The sequence below is a fragment of the Pestalotiopsis fici genome (assembly GCF_000516985.1).
Source record: "Pestalotiopsis fici W106-1 unplaced genomic scaffold PFICI_Scf_9, whole genome shotgun sequence".
NCBI classification, from domain to species: Eukaryota; Fungi; Ascomycota; class Sordariomycetes; order Amphisphaeriales; family Sporocadaceae; genus Pestalotiopsis; species Pestalotiopsis fici.
In genome coordinates, this window is record NW_006917099.1 from 2,088,573 (window position 1) to 2,107,652 (window position 19,080).

At 50.0% G+C, this 19,080-nt stretch overlaps 4 protein-coding genes across 4 annotated transcripts; 2 read left to right on the forward strand and 2 right to left on the reverse strand.

The window, feature by feature from the left end:
- Positions 1-4,199: 4,199 nt before the first annotated feature.
- On the reverse strand, positions 4,200-5,369 carry PFICI_12060 (uncharacterized protein; the record flags this gene model as incomplete). The annotated part of the gene is made up of 1 exon (XM_007840641.1): positions 4,200-5,369. One exon carries the CDS (start codon positions 5,367-5,369, stop codon positions 4,200-4,202), a length of 1,170 nt encoding a protein of 389 aa, XP_007838832.1.
- Positions 5,370-7,075: 1,706 nt separating this feature from the next.
- Positions 7,076-8,416, reverse strand: PFICI_12061 (uncharacterized protein; the record flags this gene model as incomplete). The annotated part of the gene is made up of 1 exon (XM_007840642.1): positions 7,076-8,416. One exon carries the CDS (start codon positions 8,414-8,416, stop codon positions 7,076-7,078), a length of 1,341 nt encoding a protein of 446 aa, XP_007838833.1.
- A 283-nt stretch (positions 8,417-8,699) lies between these two features.
- On the forward strand, positions 8,700-12,476 carry PFICI_12062 (uncharacterized protein; the record flags this gene model as incomplete). Its single annotated transcript, XM_007840643.1, has 2 exons — positions 8,700-9,378; positions 9,421-12,476. 2 exons carry the CDS (start codon positions 8,700-8,702, stop codon positions 12,474-12,476), a joined length of 3,735 nt encoding a protein of 1,244 aa, XP_007838834.1.
- Positions 12,477-14,166: 1,690 nt separating this feature from the next.
- On the forward strand, positions 14,167-19,053 carry PFICI_12063 (uncharacterized protein; the record flags this gene model as incomplete). The annotated part of the gene is made up of 1 exon (XM_007840644.1): positions 14,167-19,053. One exon carries the CDS (start codon positions 14,167-14,169, stop codon positions 19,051-19,053), a length of 4,887 nt encoding a protein of 1,628 aa, XP_007838835.1.
- Between the last annotated feature and the right edge of the window lie 27 nt (positions 19,054-19,080).

Below are 19,080 nucleotides of genomic sequence, written 5' to 3' on the forward strand. Positions count from 1 at the left end.
GGGCTCCATCAACTGAATCAAGGTTCAGGAGGGCTCTGTCGCGTCTGGCCTTCTTCTTGCGCTCTTTGCCATTCTGACTGGCTGCAATGGGAGAATCGGAGCTATACTGGTCATCGTCTTGGTCCGCCGACTGTGGCAACAGGGGGACGCGAGGCGGTTGACCTGAGAGGACCCAATCCGGAAACTTGACAGGTTGTTGTCCGTTTGGTCTCCTGATCCCGTCATTGGCGAACAAGGTCCATTTGGGCTCGTAGGGTGCAGCAGCCTCTTTACCAAGGTATTGACCTTGGGCCCAATCTGCCAGGCGATTCGGCAATGGCCCAAAGTCCTTCCATTGGCCTCGGACTGGATCCTTGGGGGGAAGAGATTGGAGTTCGGTCTCCATGGGTCGGAGCGCACGGTACTCGAATCTTTCCCAATACACCTTTTGGTTCATCGACTTGTCAAGTCGCATCTGTATGCCCTCGTAGTGACGAGCAGTGACAGGGGACAAGGGAGGAACCAAGCACAAGTGTCCTTGGCCACACTTTTCAAGCTGGAACGACTTTTTGGTGGCGACCGGAGGCAACGACTGTCTTGCGTACATGTACAGGTACAAGTCCAGGGCAACGTGTTGGTTCCTTGGAATTGTGTAGTAGTACATGCAATCGTCGGTGAGGTGGGAATGCCTCCCGCACAGAACACAAGAGGAGATGCAGCCCCTTAGCATAGGGCCCCGGCAAAACTCTGGAGCGTGGACTCGTCCGCAGCTCTCATGCCATATCGTGCTACGGTCGACGGGCAGAGGCGGAAATCCATTGGGTCCCTGGTTGTTCAGAATTTCGCGAAGCTCATTTGTCGTTGGCGCAACCCAAGCACCAGGAGGAGGCCGCCGATCATGGGGGAGTTTCGCCTTTTTCGTTGCGTCTTCTTTGGGAGCCGGACCAGCTGATCTGCGCGAGCTTTCACCGCGACGACGTGAATTGCCATGCGAGGCTCTTGGGGACAGGGGGGGGACCGCACTGCGATCCACACGACCCCTATCCGCTCTTGATGGCTCGTGGCGCCCACGATCCTCCTGTCGAGGCTCGTAACCCTGCTCAGATCCATATGGCTGTTGTGAAGGATGTTGCCAATGTTGAACTGGAGGATAGCTGTATCCATACGTCGGCGGCGGCGGCGGTGGTGCCTGCCAGGTAGGAGCAGTCGGGTAGACGTAACCATAGGGGTATGCTGGGACCTGTGACCACGCCGGTACTGGTGGTTGACCATAACCAGGCGGTGGTGCATTGGACCAAGCAGATCCCCGTCCACGGTCTGGGCTCCGGGATCGGGGTCGAACGTCGGCAGGGTGTGATCGCTGGCCATGGGCACTTTGCAATCGAACGTCGGCAGGGTGTTGATGATTGTTTGGTGGGCGTGACGTGCCCTGACGGCGTGTGCCTTGATTGCGTTTTGATGGCATCGTGGCGAATCTCTCTTGTTGGTTGATGAAAAATCGAGCGAGAGATGGTGAGAGAAGAGAAAAGGACAGCTTCAGCTTGGGAAGGGAAGGGGCCGTCAAAAAGTTTTTGCTTCCGTGGGCCACCGTCGATTATCCCACTTTGATTATTCCAGTTTCATTATTTCAAAAGCGCGTCAGGCTGCAAACTAGCGCACCAGTGTGCTATCAATCGAATTCATGAGGTACCTCGCCTCTTTGCTGATTCTGTTTCCACATCGCGTTTGATTTGCACAAATACCCTGTGCACGAAGCCATCGAGGTTGTAGTTCTACTCAAAGGTACCGAGGAACGAGAAGTGTGCGAAGATACATCAATCTACATTTATGATTGAACCATGCCACTACAGTATTGCACATTCGCCTGTCGCTCACCGCGACTGTTTGACAAATATGGGACATTTACATGCATAATGGCCTGCAGTAGGAAAAACAGTGGCAAGAAGCATGGATTAACAAATGCTTAGTCTGAAGATGCCGCGGAACGTTCTTTACAAGATAGGACAAAGGGTAAGTGGAGGATCAAGTCCGTGAGAGTACATGAAGAGCGGTGGTCGAGGTGCATTGTTAAAACTCGCCACGGTCGAGGCCACGGAGTGTATTCCCATGTGCTTTGTTCGGGTTTTGAGAAGATGCTGACCCATCGAGCTGGCCAAGTGCTATTCCTCTGTCACATTATCCCGCAACTCGATGCCGTTCACAAAAAAGAAATAAAAATGTAATTAAGAACCAAGAACCTTGATAGCTACATTACGTGTGGATCGATTTATTCTCAATACTCTTCGTGTTTACAAACGCGCCGTCGCCTTGGATTTGTCAGACTGGCTGGGGGTGTGATCACTCAGTTTATTAATCCAAACAATGGGCATTTCTAATAACAATATGGGGAATTGGTGCAGTGGTAGGACACTGGCAAAGAATCTTACTGGTTCCAATGGGACTGGCGCTCAGGAGAGAGATAGGTGATGCGCCGCCTCTTTGTCGACACCTCCCGCGATTCAAAGCCAGAGGACCTAGGTTCCAACCCTAGATTCTCCAATACTTTTCTGACTTCTTTGCTCTCAGGCTCAACTTTTTTTTTTCCTTGATTCTTTTCTCCCCTTTTTTTTCCTCCAGGAATTTGGGCTGCAGACAGTCTTCCTTTTAGGGCTGTTTACAATAAAAATAGACGATAGAGACTTTATTCGTCCGAATGCAATTCTCAATCAGTATATTGTAATATATAAAAGCAACCGAGCCCGCAAAGCCACCAACATAACATCAACACCGTCACCATCTCCCCCGACGGTTCCCTTTGCATCTCCGGTGGCAAGGACGGTACCACCATGCTGTGGGACCTCAAACCACCTAGGCCTTTCTTTGCCATCGCTTAGAAACAGCTTTGCAAGAGATATGACACCCGCACCGAGATTTTGATTAAGCCGTTTGGTCCACTGTGAGAAGACGTACCTTCTCGTAGAGGAGCATGATCCGTGCATATGCGTCATACCAGTCCTTTTTTCGTCCATTTGTCTGACACGGAAAAAGAAACGTGAAAGGGGCAGTCATTGGCATCTGCTCGGTTTTGGCCTCCTTGATCAAATGGCTTATGCCCGCAGCTTGACAATCCTCGTCACTACTGCGTCGCTTTTGGAGCATTGTGACTGATCTAGTTGTAAATACTGGAGGCGATACTGGGGGCGTTTGGCCCTTGAACGAGTGGCCTGCAGAGGTGGCCATCCTCGCCACATTTCCCGCGCCTTGGAGCCGCGAGTCTGAATATATTTCTCGGCTCATCCACAGTACTCTGTAACGATATGATTGTCGGGAAAGTTCCCCAGGACGATTTATCCTCTGACACTGAATTTTCCTATGGCAATATTTTATCAACGATTGTTATCCAGAAGCTTTGCATTTCTTGCATTTGTGACTGTGTAACGGCCTTAACCTTTGAGGCCAACTGGGTTCGGCATTTCTCCGCTGCCTGTGGAAATATAAAGAGCTTTTGGAGAGGCTGATTTATGATTATCCAGTATTTATCTTTTCTTTTCTTTTCTATTTCTTTTTCTCTTTTTCTCTTTTTCTCTTTTTCTCTTTTCTCTTTTTCTCTTTTTCTCTTTTATTTTTGCCTGAAATCTATCCTGCTATGCCCAAGATCGATTTATTTAAGGTTGTGAGGGAAGAGTTCGAGGCAATATCACGTGCATTAAATAAGGAATATTCTGCCAGGGGGGCGGAGAAAAGACATAAACAGATTCCGTTTTTATCAAGAATCTTTCTAATTCAAATTAAATATACGACATGCACAAAATAATGACAGCATATTTGAGAGAGTGAAGCCGCGGTTATTGGGAGCCTATGGAAATTGCTATAATGACGAGCAATGAGCGCTCGCCGTTACCACGGAGGCAAGCTGGATGGTCCAATGGCAGTTGATTCATTGTACAATGTAATCAAGATAGATGGCGGGCAACTTATGCATATGGTTGCAATCCATTTTACCAATGTGATCGAGAAGAGCTGCGGTGATCCAGCTGTATGAAATCAACCAACAGTTATTGTATGAACGAACCATAATCAATTGCACGATTCCGTGTCCGTTGTTTCTATGGTCGTTGTGGAGAGGCTGGAATTATCGTTCATGCCTATGTGTGTCTTTTGAACATGCTTTAGTACCTAATAACATGTCGTGTCTGTGTTTTGGTGATTCGGGTATATGCCCAGGAAATCCTGTGGCTCATTCACTCTGACTCGCGCTTGATTACCGGCTCGCGCTTGATCAATGTCTCGTTCTTGACGACTGGTTCGCGCTTGACGGTCGGCTCGCGCTTGATAGCCGGCTCGCGCTTTATGAATGGCTCGGGCTTGTTTACTTGGAAAGCCTGGCCTTGTCTTATGGAATGGGGAACGGCTTGTGGTACACGCGTCCTTGGCGGGCTAAGAGCTGTCGGCCGACTTGGATCATGCTGGGGAGGGGGGTATTCAAGACAGCCTTGGTACTGGCCTCTGCCATCAAACACCCACTCTGGAATATTGACCGCTCGTGTTCCACCAGGACCTGGTTGGACTTGAAGGTTGTGAAACACAGTCCACAATTCATTGAACGGCTCGGATTCCTCATCGGGGCCGTACTCGTCCAAATCGTAGAGAGTGTTGCCAACGCGAGTGGGCAATGGACCGCTGTTGGACCATTTCCTCAGATTGGCGCATGATTGAGGAAGCCTCTGGATCTCGATGTCAGGACTTTCCAATCGAGAGTAGTCAAAGGTCTTCCACCAATGCATTCTTTCAGCCGCGATATCGCGGTCTGCTTGCTGCCGTGCATACATCCGTGCTGTGTTGCGGGACAGCACGGGAACCTTGTACCTGGTCATGGGACCAATTTGAACTCTGTGAAAAGATATTCGGCTGGCCGCCGGGGGCAGTCCTTGTCTGGCAAACACGTGGAGGTACACTCGGAGCTTGTCGTGATGCTGCTCTGGGACGAGCAGAAAGTACGGACAGTGATCTGCCATGTGTTCTTTGCTGCCACAGTACACGCAGCCGTTGAGCTGACCACGATCCAATGGTCCTCGGCAGTTTTCTGGGGCATGCACCTGCCGGCAATTGAAGTGGTATATTGTGTTTCGATCTTCTGGTGGTGGCGCAATGGCGTCTCGGTCCTCTTCCCATAGCTTCATGAAGGCTTCTTTGGAAAGAGCTGACCATGACCCACGAGGAGGCTCGTCGTAGGTCTCGACCTCGTAGGGCCACGTGCTCAGAGTCGAAACACGAGGGGGGGGAGAGGGGGGGAGAGGCGCTCGCGACGCTGCGACCACGATGGTGGCGCTCGCGACTGTGGCTATGACGTCGATTTCGACTATCATGGCGGTCCCGGTGACGATCCCGGCTACGACTCCGGTTCCTGTCATAAGTAAATGTGACAGTGGCACGGTCGCCGTATTGGGTTTCGTATCGGTCACGACTCCGTCTGCGATCATTGTACGAAGGTGACTGACCACGCCTGCGAACGTCGCGGTCGTCGTACCTGTCGTACGAGAGAGATCTATCACGACGCCGGCTTCGGCTATCGTATCGGGGTCTATAAGATGGGGATCTATCACGACGCCTGTTTCGGCTGTCGTATTGGGGTCTATACGATGTAGATCTATCACGACTGCGAACGCCGCGGTCGTCGTACCTAGAATCGTACGAGGGAGATCTATCACGACGCCGGCTTCGGCTGTCGTATCGGGGTCTGTACGAAGGTGACCGACCACGACTGCGAACGTCGCGGTCGTCGTACCTGGAGTCGTACGAAGGGGATCTATCACGATGCCTGTTTCGGCTATCGTATCGGGGTCTGTACGAAGGTGACCGACCACGACTGTGAACGTCGCGGTCGTCGTACCTGTCGTACGAAGGGGATCTATCACGACGCCTGCTTCGGCTGTCGTATCGGGGCCTATACGGGGATGGGGATCGGCGCCTGTATGGGGATGGGGATCGACGCTGAACTCGATTGTCGGATCTGTGATTTTGATTGTTTGATGAATTTGATAGGCCAATGCCCGTTTTGTCGCGCTGTGGAGGCATTTTCGCGACGGTTTTTGATCAAGTTCTGCGGTGTGCTTCTTGATCGATGATGAAAAGGAAGAGGTTTTTTTTTTTGGCAAGAGCTTCAGCTTGAAATCAGGTCAAGGCAATTGTGGGTGGGTGGGTTACGGTGCCGCAGTTGATTATTCCACTTGATTATTCCATTGGATAATCACCAAATCAATGGAATAGAGATATGTACCTTTAGACAAGAGCCACGCTGAATTATGTATCCAATTGGAAAAAAGTCAATTGAGATTCAGCGGAACTTGGCTTGCCTGTATTTTCATACTCATCCAACGAACTTGTGCCGCGTAGGGAAACCTGGGTAGGTAGCTGATTGTGAATACTTTATCAGGGCGTTATTCAGCGTGTCTCGTCCCGATGCATACCTACATTTGCCTTGTCCATGACTCTCCACTCCACCCGAGTCAGTGTGAGGGGAGGGACAAGGCAAGGGAATATGAGAAAGGATATATGATTGCATCCTACAAGATAGATGATGAAGAACTATTCAATATACCCGAGGAGGGGGTCTGCGGCAAGGCTGTTGACTGGTGCTCTAACAATATTTACTAGAGGAAAGAATCACATGCAAGTTATTACGGCATGAAAAATATATCTGGCAAGCTTGACACGCAACACAACCAATTAAATTCCCAAGCCTATCCTTGCGTGATTTACCATTAAATAGAGAACAAGGCTGTTGTAACAACTAACCTGGCGGTATAACGTGAAAGGCAAAGACTATCAACTAACTAGAGAGAATGATGCGCGTAGAGCACTGTCATGGCCGTTGTACTCAACTAACCAGAGAGAATGATGCGCAGAGAACTGTCATGGCCGTTGTACTCCTCAACTAACCAGAGAGAATGATGCGCAGAGAACTGTCATGGCCGTTGTACTCCTCAACTAACCAGAGAGAATGATGCGCGTAGAGAACTGTCATGGCCGTTGTATTCAACTAACCAGAGAGCATGATAGTGGAAAAGGAAAGGGGCAGGCCATCGTGCATCTCCTGCTACCATGTGAATGTCTTGAGCTACTCATCGGTTGGTGAATCTGATGGTATGTCGTATGCACCGAGGCGACTCGAATTGCGTGACGTGGGCGAAAGAGTACGTCTGGCAGAGTATTCCTGTCCAGACAAGGACCCTGCTGGGGATCCTGCTTCGGCTACAACCTGAGATGGAACAAAATAATGATCTTCCGAGAATGGTGCCATACTGGGCAGTCTTTTTTTATTGTGCCTCGATTCTTCGTAGGCTTGGGAACTGCTAGGAACAAAGTCCCGCCCGGGAAAAGCAGATAGATCTGGTGAAGGTGCAGCGCGTGGACGGATGGGTGGTTGTCGCCACATGGCCAACTGATCTTGCGTCAGGTTGTAGACTTCCAGGCTGTCCTCGAGTGGCATCTCGTGGTCAAGCCGCGTGTAGAAGAGTGTGTACTTGTGGGTAGGGGCACCCAGCCTCCAACTAGTGACATCGTAATCATCCGAGGCGTGTTCTGGGAGCACCGGTCTGGAGCTGAGTTCGTAAGTTCTGATCTCTACATTCCCCTTTTCTTGTGCCACGACCATTACAAGGACATACTTGCGTCCCTGCTTGACCGGTGGGGCTGGAATGGACGGTGTGGCATCGGGGTCCCTCGAGTAAGCCGTCATGATGAACCTTGCGAGGTCGTCGAATCTTCGTTGGGTCACGGACTCATTTGTGGGCTCGTAACGAATGCACAAGAATTGGGGAAAGGCGGTGATGAGTCGTATTCCTTTTTGATCGTCCTTGGACTTTTCGCGGATGGACTGAGAGACGGACTCGGATAGTGGTGTCCTGCCATCATAGACAATCAGACTACGTCTTGAGTTGTCTTCATCCGAAATCGTCGTCGTTCGAAAGACGCCATTGACCTTTTGGCAGACTTCGTGGTCCCACATGAGAAAGGTCGGGTTCTGAAAGAGACTTGTCTTGACGAGGGGACTTTCGAGGAGCTGTTCCAGTACAGGATACAATGCTACGAAATCTTTCATGGATGTCAAGTTGGGGAACATGTTGGCCAGTAAGCGACCCTGAACTCTTGAGTCCATGTCTTCATCGCCGTTGCCAAAATCATGGTAGGCTGCCTCAAACAATGGAGAGTTCGCTGCTGCTGCTGCTGCTGGAATCAAACCTAGAGATAACAAGTGTCTGACAATAACGAGGACGGTATTCAAATGCCCACAGCTCACGAGGCGGCTGGCTCTGGTGGTCTTGTTTTGCTCGACGTGCACATCGCCGATCCAGTCTGAGAGAGTGACCACATCTCCGTACGGCTGTCTGCAGGCGAGCAGCCAGGCCTGACTGTGTAGGTCTTGAGGGTACTTTTTTCGCAAATCTTGTGCTGACATTGTGAATGGATTGAATAGGGGCTTTTGGATCAAATAAAGTGGTTGCAATGAAAGATGATTGCCAATGACGGGCCACATCTAATGACGTAGCCTCTCTGGACTGCGCGTAGTGGACTTCTCCTCATTGTGCAAGTACCTTCCCAGACAGCAGAACATGAAGGCAGTTAGGTGTTTTTGTTCCGAGTGCTAGTCCGGTTTTGCCCAAATGCCCCCGATGCCAACAGCTCCCACATTCGTGCATCACTTGCAAATCAAATGCATTGTTCGTTGAACCATAGTTAAAATGGACGACGAAATTCAAGACTCTCAAATGGAAAACAATAGTCAAGGTGACGACTCAGATCACACAGATACGGATGGGCCCAGCAACGCCAAGGCGGGGTCCAGAGGCAAGAGGACCATAATGCCTGCGCTTCCCTCTGCAATCTCGTCTCCAGACTACAGGGAAAAGGCATGTCAGGCCTCGAACCGAAACAAAAGTATACAGAAAGCACTCGAAAGCACCAAGAGGATTTCCCAGAAGGAGTATCAGACCACGCAGGCACACCTAGAACGCATGAGTTACTCAGCGGATCCATGGGACCTCTTGGAAAACGATCGAATCATCCTCAAGGCTCAGGAATCAGAGATCAAGACCATCGAAGACCAAGTCCGCCAAACACACTACAATGTGGACGAGGAGAGCAAGACGCGACAGAGCTATGCAGCTCGCATGGACAGAATCACCAAAAGAGTCCAAGAAAAGGGTATGGCCGTACCATCGGACTTTACGCGGGCGGTTCTACAATTGAATCTCCATTCCATTGGCATGGGTTTCCTAAAGGCCCAGCCCGGTATGCAGATGCTCGTGGAGGATGGACATTCCCACGAGGTGCCGCCGTCAACCCAACCACCCCGGTCGCTCATGGGTCCCCCAGCACTCCCTGCACAGCCCATCATCAGCCCGTCACAAGCCGAGACACGTGCAAAATAAGAGAGTCACTACCTGAACAAGTACCTCGCAGCAGAGCTACATGGCCAGGAAAGTGACGGCAATGCCGTGAAGCTCAGAGCAGAATTGGCCAATGTCCAAGGCCAACTCAACGCGGTCAAAGGCCAGGCGGAAGATTTGAACAATCAACTCATTGGGCACCAGAAGGAGGTTGACACTCGAGACGAGAAGATTCGAGCCCTCGAGGGCCGAGTCACAGAAGTCAATGTGGAACTTGGACTTGAAAAACAAGCCAGGGAAGATGAAGAGGCCGAGCGGACCAAGGCTCAAGAGCAAGCTACCTTATATAAGGGGCGATATGAAGATCTCAGCAACGCGAAAGTCCAAGATTCCAACCAATTGATTCTTGCCAACGCGGACATATCACAATTGAGGCGCAAAGTTGAGCAACTCAATAACAACTGGACCACTGCAAGATCCCTTGCTGATAGCCTCCAAAGACACCTGAATAATCAGACTACAACGAGCAGTGACAACTACAAAAAGCTGTGCAAGGCTCGGGAAGATGAGGCTCTTCTGAAGATCAAACTGGACAAGAGCAACAGGCGGATTGCTGACCTTGAAGCGTCGGTCCGACAAAACGGGTATCTCAAAGATGAGTTGACTCAAGCTCAAGGACAGAACTCGCAGCTCCAGAGCGACAATGAGCAGCTCACAGGACGCTGCCATGGCTTGGAGGAGGAGATAGCATTCCACAAGCAAACACTGCAAGAGCGAACAAGAAAAATCACGGAGCTGGGCGAGGAGCTTGGCAGGGCAAATTCCAGTTTAGCCACCGTCGAGGATGATCTCGCAAACGACAGGGCCTACGTCGAACAGCTCCAGAAAGAATTTGAGGAATCCCAACAAAAAGTCAATTCGCTTGAGAATCGTGCCAAAACGGCAGAAGAACTTGCAGCGCAATATGAGACAAACTCGATCGCGCTCAATACCTTTATAAATGACCAACTACAAAGCCTTGATCTGGAGTCTACACCATATGAAGCCGAGCCGTCTGAAATGGTGGCTTTTTTGGTGTCACGAATCAAGAGCCTGCGAGTCACCTTGACAGCAACCGAAGTTGATCTCGACAAGTTGGACGAGGACCACAAGAGTCTCAAGGAGCAGTCAGAGGCGTCCAAGTCCACGATCACGGACTTACGAAAGCAGGTTCACCAATGTACCATGGATGCGACTGCCAATACATCAAGACTCGAAGCAGAGCTTGCCAAATCAGACCAAGATTCACGGTTCGAAACCACGAGACTCGAAGCAGAGCTTGTCAAATCAAATCAAGATTCGCAGACTAAAATTTCAAAACTCGAATCAGAGCTTGCAAAGGCAAATCAAGATTCACAATCCGAAATCTCAAGGCGCGAGGCAGAGCTTTCGGAATCAAAGATGAACAATTCGAGACTCGAAAAGGAGCTTGAGAAATCGAAAATGGATGCTGGATCCACAACACCAAGACTCGGAACAGAGCTTGAGCAATCAAAGACTACAGTCTCCGGGCTCCGAGAGCAACTCGAACAATCAAAAACTACAGCCTCTGAACTACAACAGGCGCTTGGTCATTCGCAAACCACGGCTTCGGTGCTCCAGGGGCAGCTTCGATATCTCAAGTCCTATTCGGATAGACGAGCTTTGATATTGTTGATAGCGATCCAACATTCTACATCTCACGCAGATGATACAATTTCAGGACTCTGTTTAGAGCTTGAAAATCTCAAGGTCAGATCGAATGACGCTACAGATGACCTCCAGATTGCAAACGAACAGTTGCAAGCTCTGGAAAGGCTCAAGAATGTCAGCATTGACAAGATTCATTCGCTTGAGAATGTCGACACGGAAAACAAATTTCTCAAGACGCGAGTCGAGTCTTTGGAGAAGGCCAGGCGCGACGTCAGTATCAAAAGCCTCGAGAGCAAAATTGCCTTGGAGGAAGAGATACAAACACATCAAGAGGAAGCAAAGAAGAATCTGGCCCAAGTCGTACAACTGGAAAGCAAGCTCAAACAGTTCGTAGACAAGGCGAACCAGAATTGCGTGCTTCATGAAACAAACTATGAGATTCTCAACAAAAGAACCAATGAGATTCTCAATGTCATGATAGGCCGCCTCCCGCATGCCAAGTGGGACTACTTTATCAATGTGTTCTGTGTCAAGTCAAGGACAATCCGTACACTGGATCGTAAGGGCATGCTAGCTGTCCTCACTCCTTGGATCTCGGATGAGACACATCTTTTTGGAGACCATGGATGCGTCTTCATCACCGCCGCCCGAATCTTTTACATGATCCATATGGATGAATGGAAGCCTGCGGATGCAGTCAGAGCTCTTCAGCAATTGTACATGTTGTCGATACTCATCATGCATTGTGGCGAAGACTTTGATGGGGTCGGCAAACTGCTGAACACCATCATGATGGAAAAGCTTTGTGCACAGTTTTCAGCTCATGCTTATCTGCACGACTTTGCGATTCTTCAACTGCTGCAACTCGAAAGCTTTATGGCCCAGGACGAAGAGTTCAGGCCAAAAGTTGACCTGGGCATGATGAAGAGCCCAGATACCCATCTTCCTTGCATCCTGGGACAGCTGATACAAGATGGAAAGCATATGGACCGACCTGCAATTCAGGCGGCTCTGAATAAAAATACCTACCATGCAGTAGAGCGGGTAGTTATTTGCCGTGATGCTGCAGTCGAGGGCTTTTTTGCAGTCGTGGACCCCGAAAACGCAACAGTGCGTGTAGTGGACCGAAAGCTTGCCAGACCGGTCATCTACAATGCCACATATACAAACAGGACGGCCGTGATCACGTCCCCTGATAATGATAGATGGGACGATCAAGTATTCGACCATATTTCGGGTGACACTGACTTTTCCTGGGATGCGAATATTGCAATCCTGCCAGAGATCGATTCTGCTCTGCTGGTGGATGCAGAGGATACATCAGATGAGGACTTGGCGCGGGAGATCGAGACGACAAGTCTCGCATTCATGCGGGAGCATGTTCCCGAATTTGTAGCCGAGACGGAAGCCAGACAAGCAGCTGTACGAGCAGCTCGAGAAGCTAGAAGACATGAATAAAATTAGCTCTTTCTGACCTTGTGCTCCTGAAATGGTTGTGATGTTGTCGTACTGAAGTCACTAGTAGACATATAACATATCCCACAGACACCATATCCAAGAGACTTTTTTCAGATGTTTTTTCACAAATTGAGAAACTGGTCGACGGTCAAATCTACAGATCTAAAGAGGCGGGCTTGGCAATATCGAGTAGTAAACTCAAGGTGCTGAACATGAGCAGCATATCTGACGCCAAATTTCAGGGAATTATTTTGCTCGAAGAACCAGGCTGCATCCCTTATTTGTATAAGCATCTCAAGAGACGATACCAGGCTACTGGCATTAGCATTCTGCAATTCCGGCTCATCTGGTACGAGTCCAAGAACTTGGCAAATTGAGCCATTGAGGGGATTGTGCTATAATGGTCCACTCAGGCTCTCTAGCATGCTTGCATGGCTGAATTACATGTGGAACGATTTGTTCTCTCAATCCCATGTGCTACATATGGACCTGGGGGCGTGGTTCCAAGTGCGTTTATTGGTATAATCAACGGGCGTTTTTAATAATAACATGGGACATTGGTGCAGTGGTAGCACAATGGCAATAAATCCAGAGGTGAGGAGATAAGCTGAGAGGCCAGCCTTTCACTAGGCAGGGTACTCTGAGCATTGAGACTTGACCTTCAGTGATGCTCCGCTGCGTGTGTCAGCCGCTGGATTCAAGGCCAAAGGTCCTAGGTTCGAATCCTAGTTTCTCCCTCTTTTTTTGTTTTTCATAATTGGATTTTTAGTCAAGTCATCTCCAATACTTTTTAACCATTGATATTCCGTCTTTCTCAATGAAAGAGTTGTAGTATTTTGGAGCATTGTGGTCAGTAGCATTGCTTTGTGACTGGACAAGGCACAAGTTTTATTATTGATCAGGTCCCGCGGCGCACCTTCCTTGTGAATTTCGACTGACAGTTAGGGGCCGTGGGCATCTGGGACGTGACTAATATGGATTCTCGCGAACCTAGTACGGGGAATCATTATATACAAGTACCGTTGGTGCATCTTTACGGAGCTTTGTAAACAATGCTAGTTTCAATCTCCGAGTTGTGGATTGGACGGGCTTTGTTTTACTCGGGAGTGGTGTCCGTTTCTTTGCTCTTCAATTCAACCATCGAGCTCTTGAACATTCAAAGTTTCATCTCTGCCTTTATTACTTGTATTAAATAGATCATATTGCCCATACGTTGCGGCAAAAAGAATTCAACAAACGTGGTTTTTCTCCTTGTTAGCGGAGTTTTGTAGCTAGTCATCATTATATCCATTTTCTTCCATAAATGTGATGCTCTGGATTATCAAATGAATTTGACTTGTACTTTGTTGCTGTTTAACTGACATGTAGTTGATTAAAGCGGGGCCAGTTACACAATCGAGTTTACATAAGTAGACGAGTCTTGGCGCAAACATCATGGTCTTGGGCACTTATCGATAAAGCTCATCAGCCGCGTAGCTGCTTCCGTGTTTGTACACCAACTGGCATGCTCATTCCATCACCATTACAACCTCCAAAATCCCCACCATCCATGCGACGAGAGCGCATTCGAATGACTAAACGTCCGCGACGCTAATGACACCGATATCGACTTGCGACTGGTGATTGGGCATGATTGACACGTGAACCAAACCACTCTACGCGTCGACGATGCACCTTGGCGACACTCACCATGGCCGACGACAACATGGACGTCGCCAAGAGGCTGGATGCCGCCATACCGATTGCACAGCTAGGCCCTGAAGCATCTCGCGACAGTGCAGTTCACGGCATTATCACGATTGTGTGGCCGTTCAACAAGGTCAACAACTCTGTCGCATTCATCCTCGCCGAACCCGAAGCCCGTTTGCGTTTAGCCAAGGGTCAGATTCGCGTCAACTGTGTCGGAGCGAGTGCCAAGGCCATTTCGGAATGTGGTCTAGGCAGCGGCGACAAGGTGCGATTGAGCTTGGAAGGCGTCGAATTCGTGGCCAACGATGCCAAGTCACGTATCCCGGGAACCGAGTCGGAGTGGCAGCTCAGTTTCTCCAAGCGATTGATTCTACAAGCAAAGATTGGGTACGCCGAGGAGACGAAAAACGTCGACATCGATGCGTCGGCGGAGCCAGAAGTTGAACCTCTTGCGCCGGTATTGCCAGTACCAGAGCCCGAGATTGAGCTGGATCTACCCATACTGCCCAGTGCCACTCCCGTCAAGAATACTGCGCTGCAACTCAAGGACGGAGAATACGAGTCACCCGCCTTTGTCAAGCGGGCGAGAATATCCTATGGTGGACTTTTTGAGGGAGATTTATTCGAAGATGATGGTGGAATCAAGGGTCAAGGTCGAAAGAGGACACGATTTTCGCTGGATCCCAGATCTTGGAGGTATACAAGTCGATCGCCTAGCCCAGAACAATCGCAAGATGACACGGATCAAGAGCAATTAAGTCCAGCCCGCCCGCAAATGGCTGATGGAGAAAGCCAGACTATGGAATTGGACTTTGCCGCCCCTGAACAGACTGAAAAGTCGCATGCTCAAACAAGTTCATTTCTCCAGGCAAATGTCGACCAAGGCCAACAGACTATTTCGCAAGGTACTTGGACTGCACCGGAACCGCAAGAGCAATTTACTGGGATTCCATCAAAACCGACTTTTGATAATGCCGGTATTCAGGTTGAGCAAGGGTGGAATCAACAGCCTCTGCCAATGGCCTATCCTGAGCTTCCTCCCGAGATTCCCTTTGCCAATCTGGAGCGGCCATTCGAGTCACCAATTCCCAACGGCTTTGATGGTGACTTGATGCCTCGGCATGATTTTGTACATGGCAATCCTTTTACACAGGACAGTCTCTTTGCGGCAAATCAGGAAATTTCAAATGAGCAAACTACAGTGTATCCAGATCCCGAACACTATGAAACCAAACCGGCCAACCTTGCTCACGCTTCTCCATTTGTTGAAAATGTCCCTCTTGCAGAAGCCACCGTGACGGTGCCCGCCGATCCGTACACCCGTGAGACTAGTGTTCCCTCGGAACGAGCGGCAATCAATGCAGGAACCTCGACTTGGGCTGCAGTGAATCAAACAGACGGCCGATCTGTCTCGAGACCAGTATCAAGTCGACATGGTAGCGGTAATGGTACAACTCCACAATCTGCCATGGTCATTGATGAAAGCGACTCTGATGAAGAGCCACTTGTGGATGCCGCACATGGTAGTCTCGGAGACGCTCCAGTATCTCGACCAGACCATGTAGCAAGTGCCCTCCAACAAGCTGCCCAGAACCCTTTTATCCAAGGTCCACCACCTGGCCATGATGTTACCGAGGAAGATTGGGACGAGCAAGTACACGCATACGCCGACCATGCCCCTGATCGCTATGATGACGAGTATGACGAGGACGAAGATGGAGGAGATTACGACACCAGCAATTACCTGGCGCCACAAGACGATGAAGATGATGGAGATGACATGGATTTGAGACAGCACGCTCTAGAACCTGAATTCAATGATGGAGAGGAACAAAGTTGGGATGAAGAGTACGATGAGGAAGAATACGACGAGGATGAAGAGGACGAAGAAGAGGAGCCACAAGTCAACAAACCGCAGCGACCAGCCTCATCCGCTCCAGTAGTCATTGATCTATTATCCGACTCTGATGATGATGAGCCACCGCCTCGTCCGCCTACCATGCCTGCAGTTCGGCCCCAAGTATCAATGCAAGCAACTTCACCCGACTATGGTCCTGGTAGTGAAGATGAAGAGGAGGAAGAGGAGGAAGAGGAGGAGGTCGAGGAAGAGGAGGAGGTAGAGGAAGAGGAGGAAGACGAAGAAGAAGAAGAAGAAGAAGAAAGCGAGGAAGACAGACAGGCAATCCTGGATGCAGACCATGACAGCGAAGAAGATTCCGACATTGAAGAAACCACTGCCAACGAGGTCGACATGCTGGTGGATTATGACCAAGAAAGTGAAGACGAAAGCAGTGTGTCGGAAGTTGCTCAAATACCCCGGCTTCCTCCGACAATCCCCGTGGTCGACTCGGACCAAGTCATGGAGGCTGTTGTCCAAGAGTCTCAATCCAACGAGGATCAGCCACCAGGTTCTCAAGAGCAACCGAGCATTTCCGAGCCCATTTCAATAGAGGCAGACCAAGAGACAGACCAAGAGGCAGAGAGGGAAACAGAGAGTATACCAGCAAAAGTCGAGTCAGAGCCAAAAATCGATGCGCCTTTGCCGCCACTCACTCAATCTCGGTCGCCGGTCCCTCACGATCAAGATGTCGTCATGGAAGAGGCTACCGAGACATTAGTTGAGGATCCTCTACCAACTCTAGCAGAAACCCGACCGACAGAACTTTACCCGGCAGAGACGAAAATGGAGGTGGATGACGCCGCACAGTCTATACCCGAAGATAAAGATATAACCGACGAGTCTACTGTGGAAGAGATTGTGGTTGCTTCCAAGGACGAACCCGAGCAAGCCAAAAGCCCCCAGACACGACCAATATCGGCTATAGATGCCATGGATATGCTTGCAGATGCCGATCCCGAGGATGTTGTTTTGGTTGAACCAAGCTTCCTTACAAGGGCTGCCGAGGCCGCAGAGGTTTCTCAGCCAGACTCGGCAACTCAAGAGATTCTTCGAGATATCCTTGAATCTACACCCATTGCCGAGAAACCAACTACACAGATTGCAGTGCCATCAGATGATGATTTTGACGATGCCGTTTCATTTGCCTCTCAACTGAGCGGTGACGACGCCTTGCAAGCTGCCCTTAGAGACGAAGACTCGAGAGAGTATGATTCGGATGGTTACGAGACTACAGTTTTGGAATTGTCACAAGATCAAGATGGCAAAGCAATCGCCTTGGCACAATCATCCGAGCTCGTTGCTACAGCAGAAACAGGAGATGATGAGATGGCAGATGGGATTGTTGAAAGTGCACAAGAACCGGCTCCTGCTTCACCTACCCCACCGCCTGCCGAGAAACAAGCAAACGTCCGTGAACCATCTCTCGACGCAAACGAACATGTCAACGAAGCTGGAATCCCCATGGGAAGTCCAGAATGGGCTGCCAAGGAAAGACATGAACACGAAGAACCCGACGTACACAAGTCTCCGTCTGCATTGCGAGCTACACCTGTAACTCGCAAGAATGAAGCTAGTCTTGCTGTTGAAAGTCCTGAACGTGCCGCCATTGAACGACACCAGGAGCAAGTGCCAGATGAGCCGGAACATGCACAGGAGGAAGCCGAGACCGAACTAATGATGGGAAGTCCTGAGCGTGCCGCCATTGAACGACACCAGGAGCATGTGCCTGAAACGGAACCTGCGCAAAAGGTCGAGACCGAACCAGTAATTGGCAGTCCTGAACGTGCCGCCATTGAGCGACACCAGGAGCAAGTGCAAGATGCGGAAACCGCGCAAAAGGCCGACGCCGAACCAATGATTGGAAGTCCTGAACGCGCCGCCATTGAACGACATCAAGAGCAAGTGCCAGAACCGGAACCTGTGCAAGAAAACGCCGAGACCGAACCAGCAATAGGCAGCCCCGAACGTGCTGCCATTGAACGACATCAGGAACAACAAGATGCGGGACCAATGGAGGAAAGCGCCGAGACCGAGATCAAAAGTCCCGAGCGTACTGCCAGCCAACAAGAGCAAGCCAAGCAAGTACCAGAAACGACACCGGTTCAGCAAAAACCTGAAGAATTCTTCATTGGCAGCCCAGAAAAGACGGCAAAGCGAAGATTTCAACAAAATCACCCAGACTCGGAAGAAATGGCGTCTGATCCCAGCCTACGACTGGCAAGAGCTGCAATTGCTTCGAAAAATGGCCACCGTCAACGCGGTTCAACACCCGATAGTCGACCTCAGACAAGATCCAAGAGCTTCCAGAAGAGTCCCAGTCCAGAACTCCCCGACAATAGTGTCCAACTTGCCAAGGCAGCTCTCCAAACTCCATCCAAAACTGGCCGCAATGAAGCACAAGCTCTAGCTAGCTCGCCTGCTTCGTCCAAGGTGGAAGAAGAAACTAGTTCCTTGACGGCTTCCAAGCTCAAACTAGTCCGGCATCTTCGAGATGAACTTCCCGAGTGCAACACACTCAAAGTCTTGCGTCAGCATACTGGCAAGTCGGTCGAAGTCATGGCGGTTGCCATGATGACGCCTCCGACACCTGTTCGTGCCAAAGGTGGACCACGAGAGTACATGATGTCTTTTACCATAACCGACCACAGCATCAGCCCTAGTGGTGTTTGTGAGGTACAGCTTTACCGTCCACATAAGGAGTCCTTGCCTCAGGTTAAACACGGCGACGTTGTGCTCTTGCGCAGCTTTACAGTGGTTGCTTTGAAAGGCAAGGGGTATGGCCTCCGCACCAATGAAGCCTCGAGCTGGGCTGTTTTTGACCGAGAAGACGAGGCTCCTCAGATCAAGGGTCCGCCTGTCGAGTATGGAGAGGCAGAAACAATTTTTGCAGCTTATCTGAGAGAGTGGTATGGGTTACTGGATGACAAGGCAAAACAGAAACTTGAAAAGGCCAATCAAAAGATTATCGATGCGGGCAAGGCAAAGTGAGTAGTTATTTGGTGGTTTAGCATACAT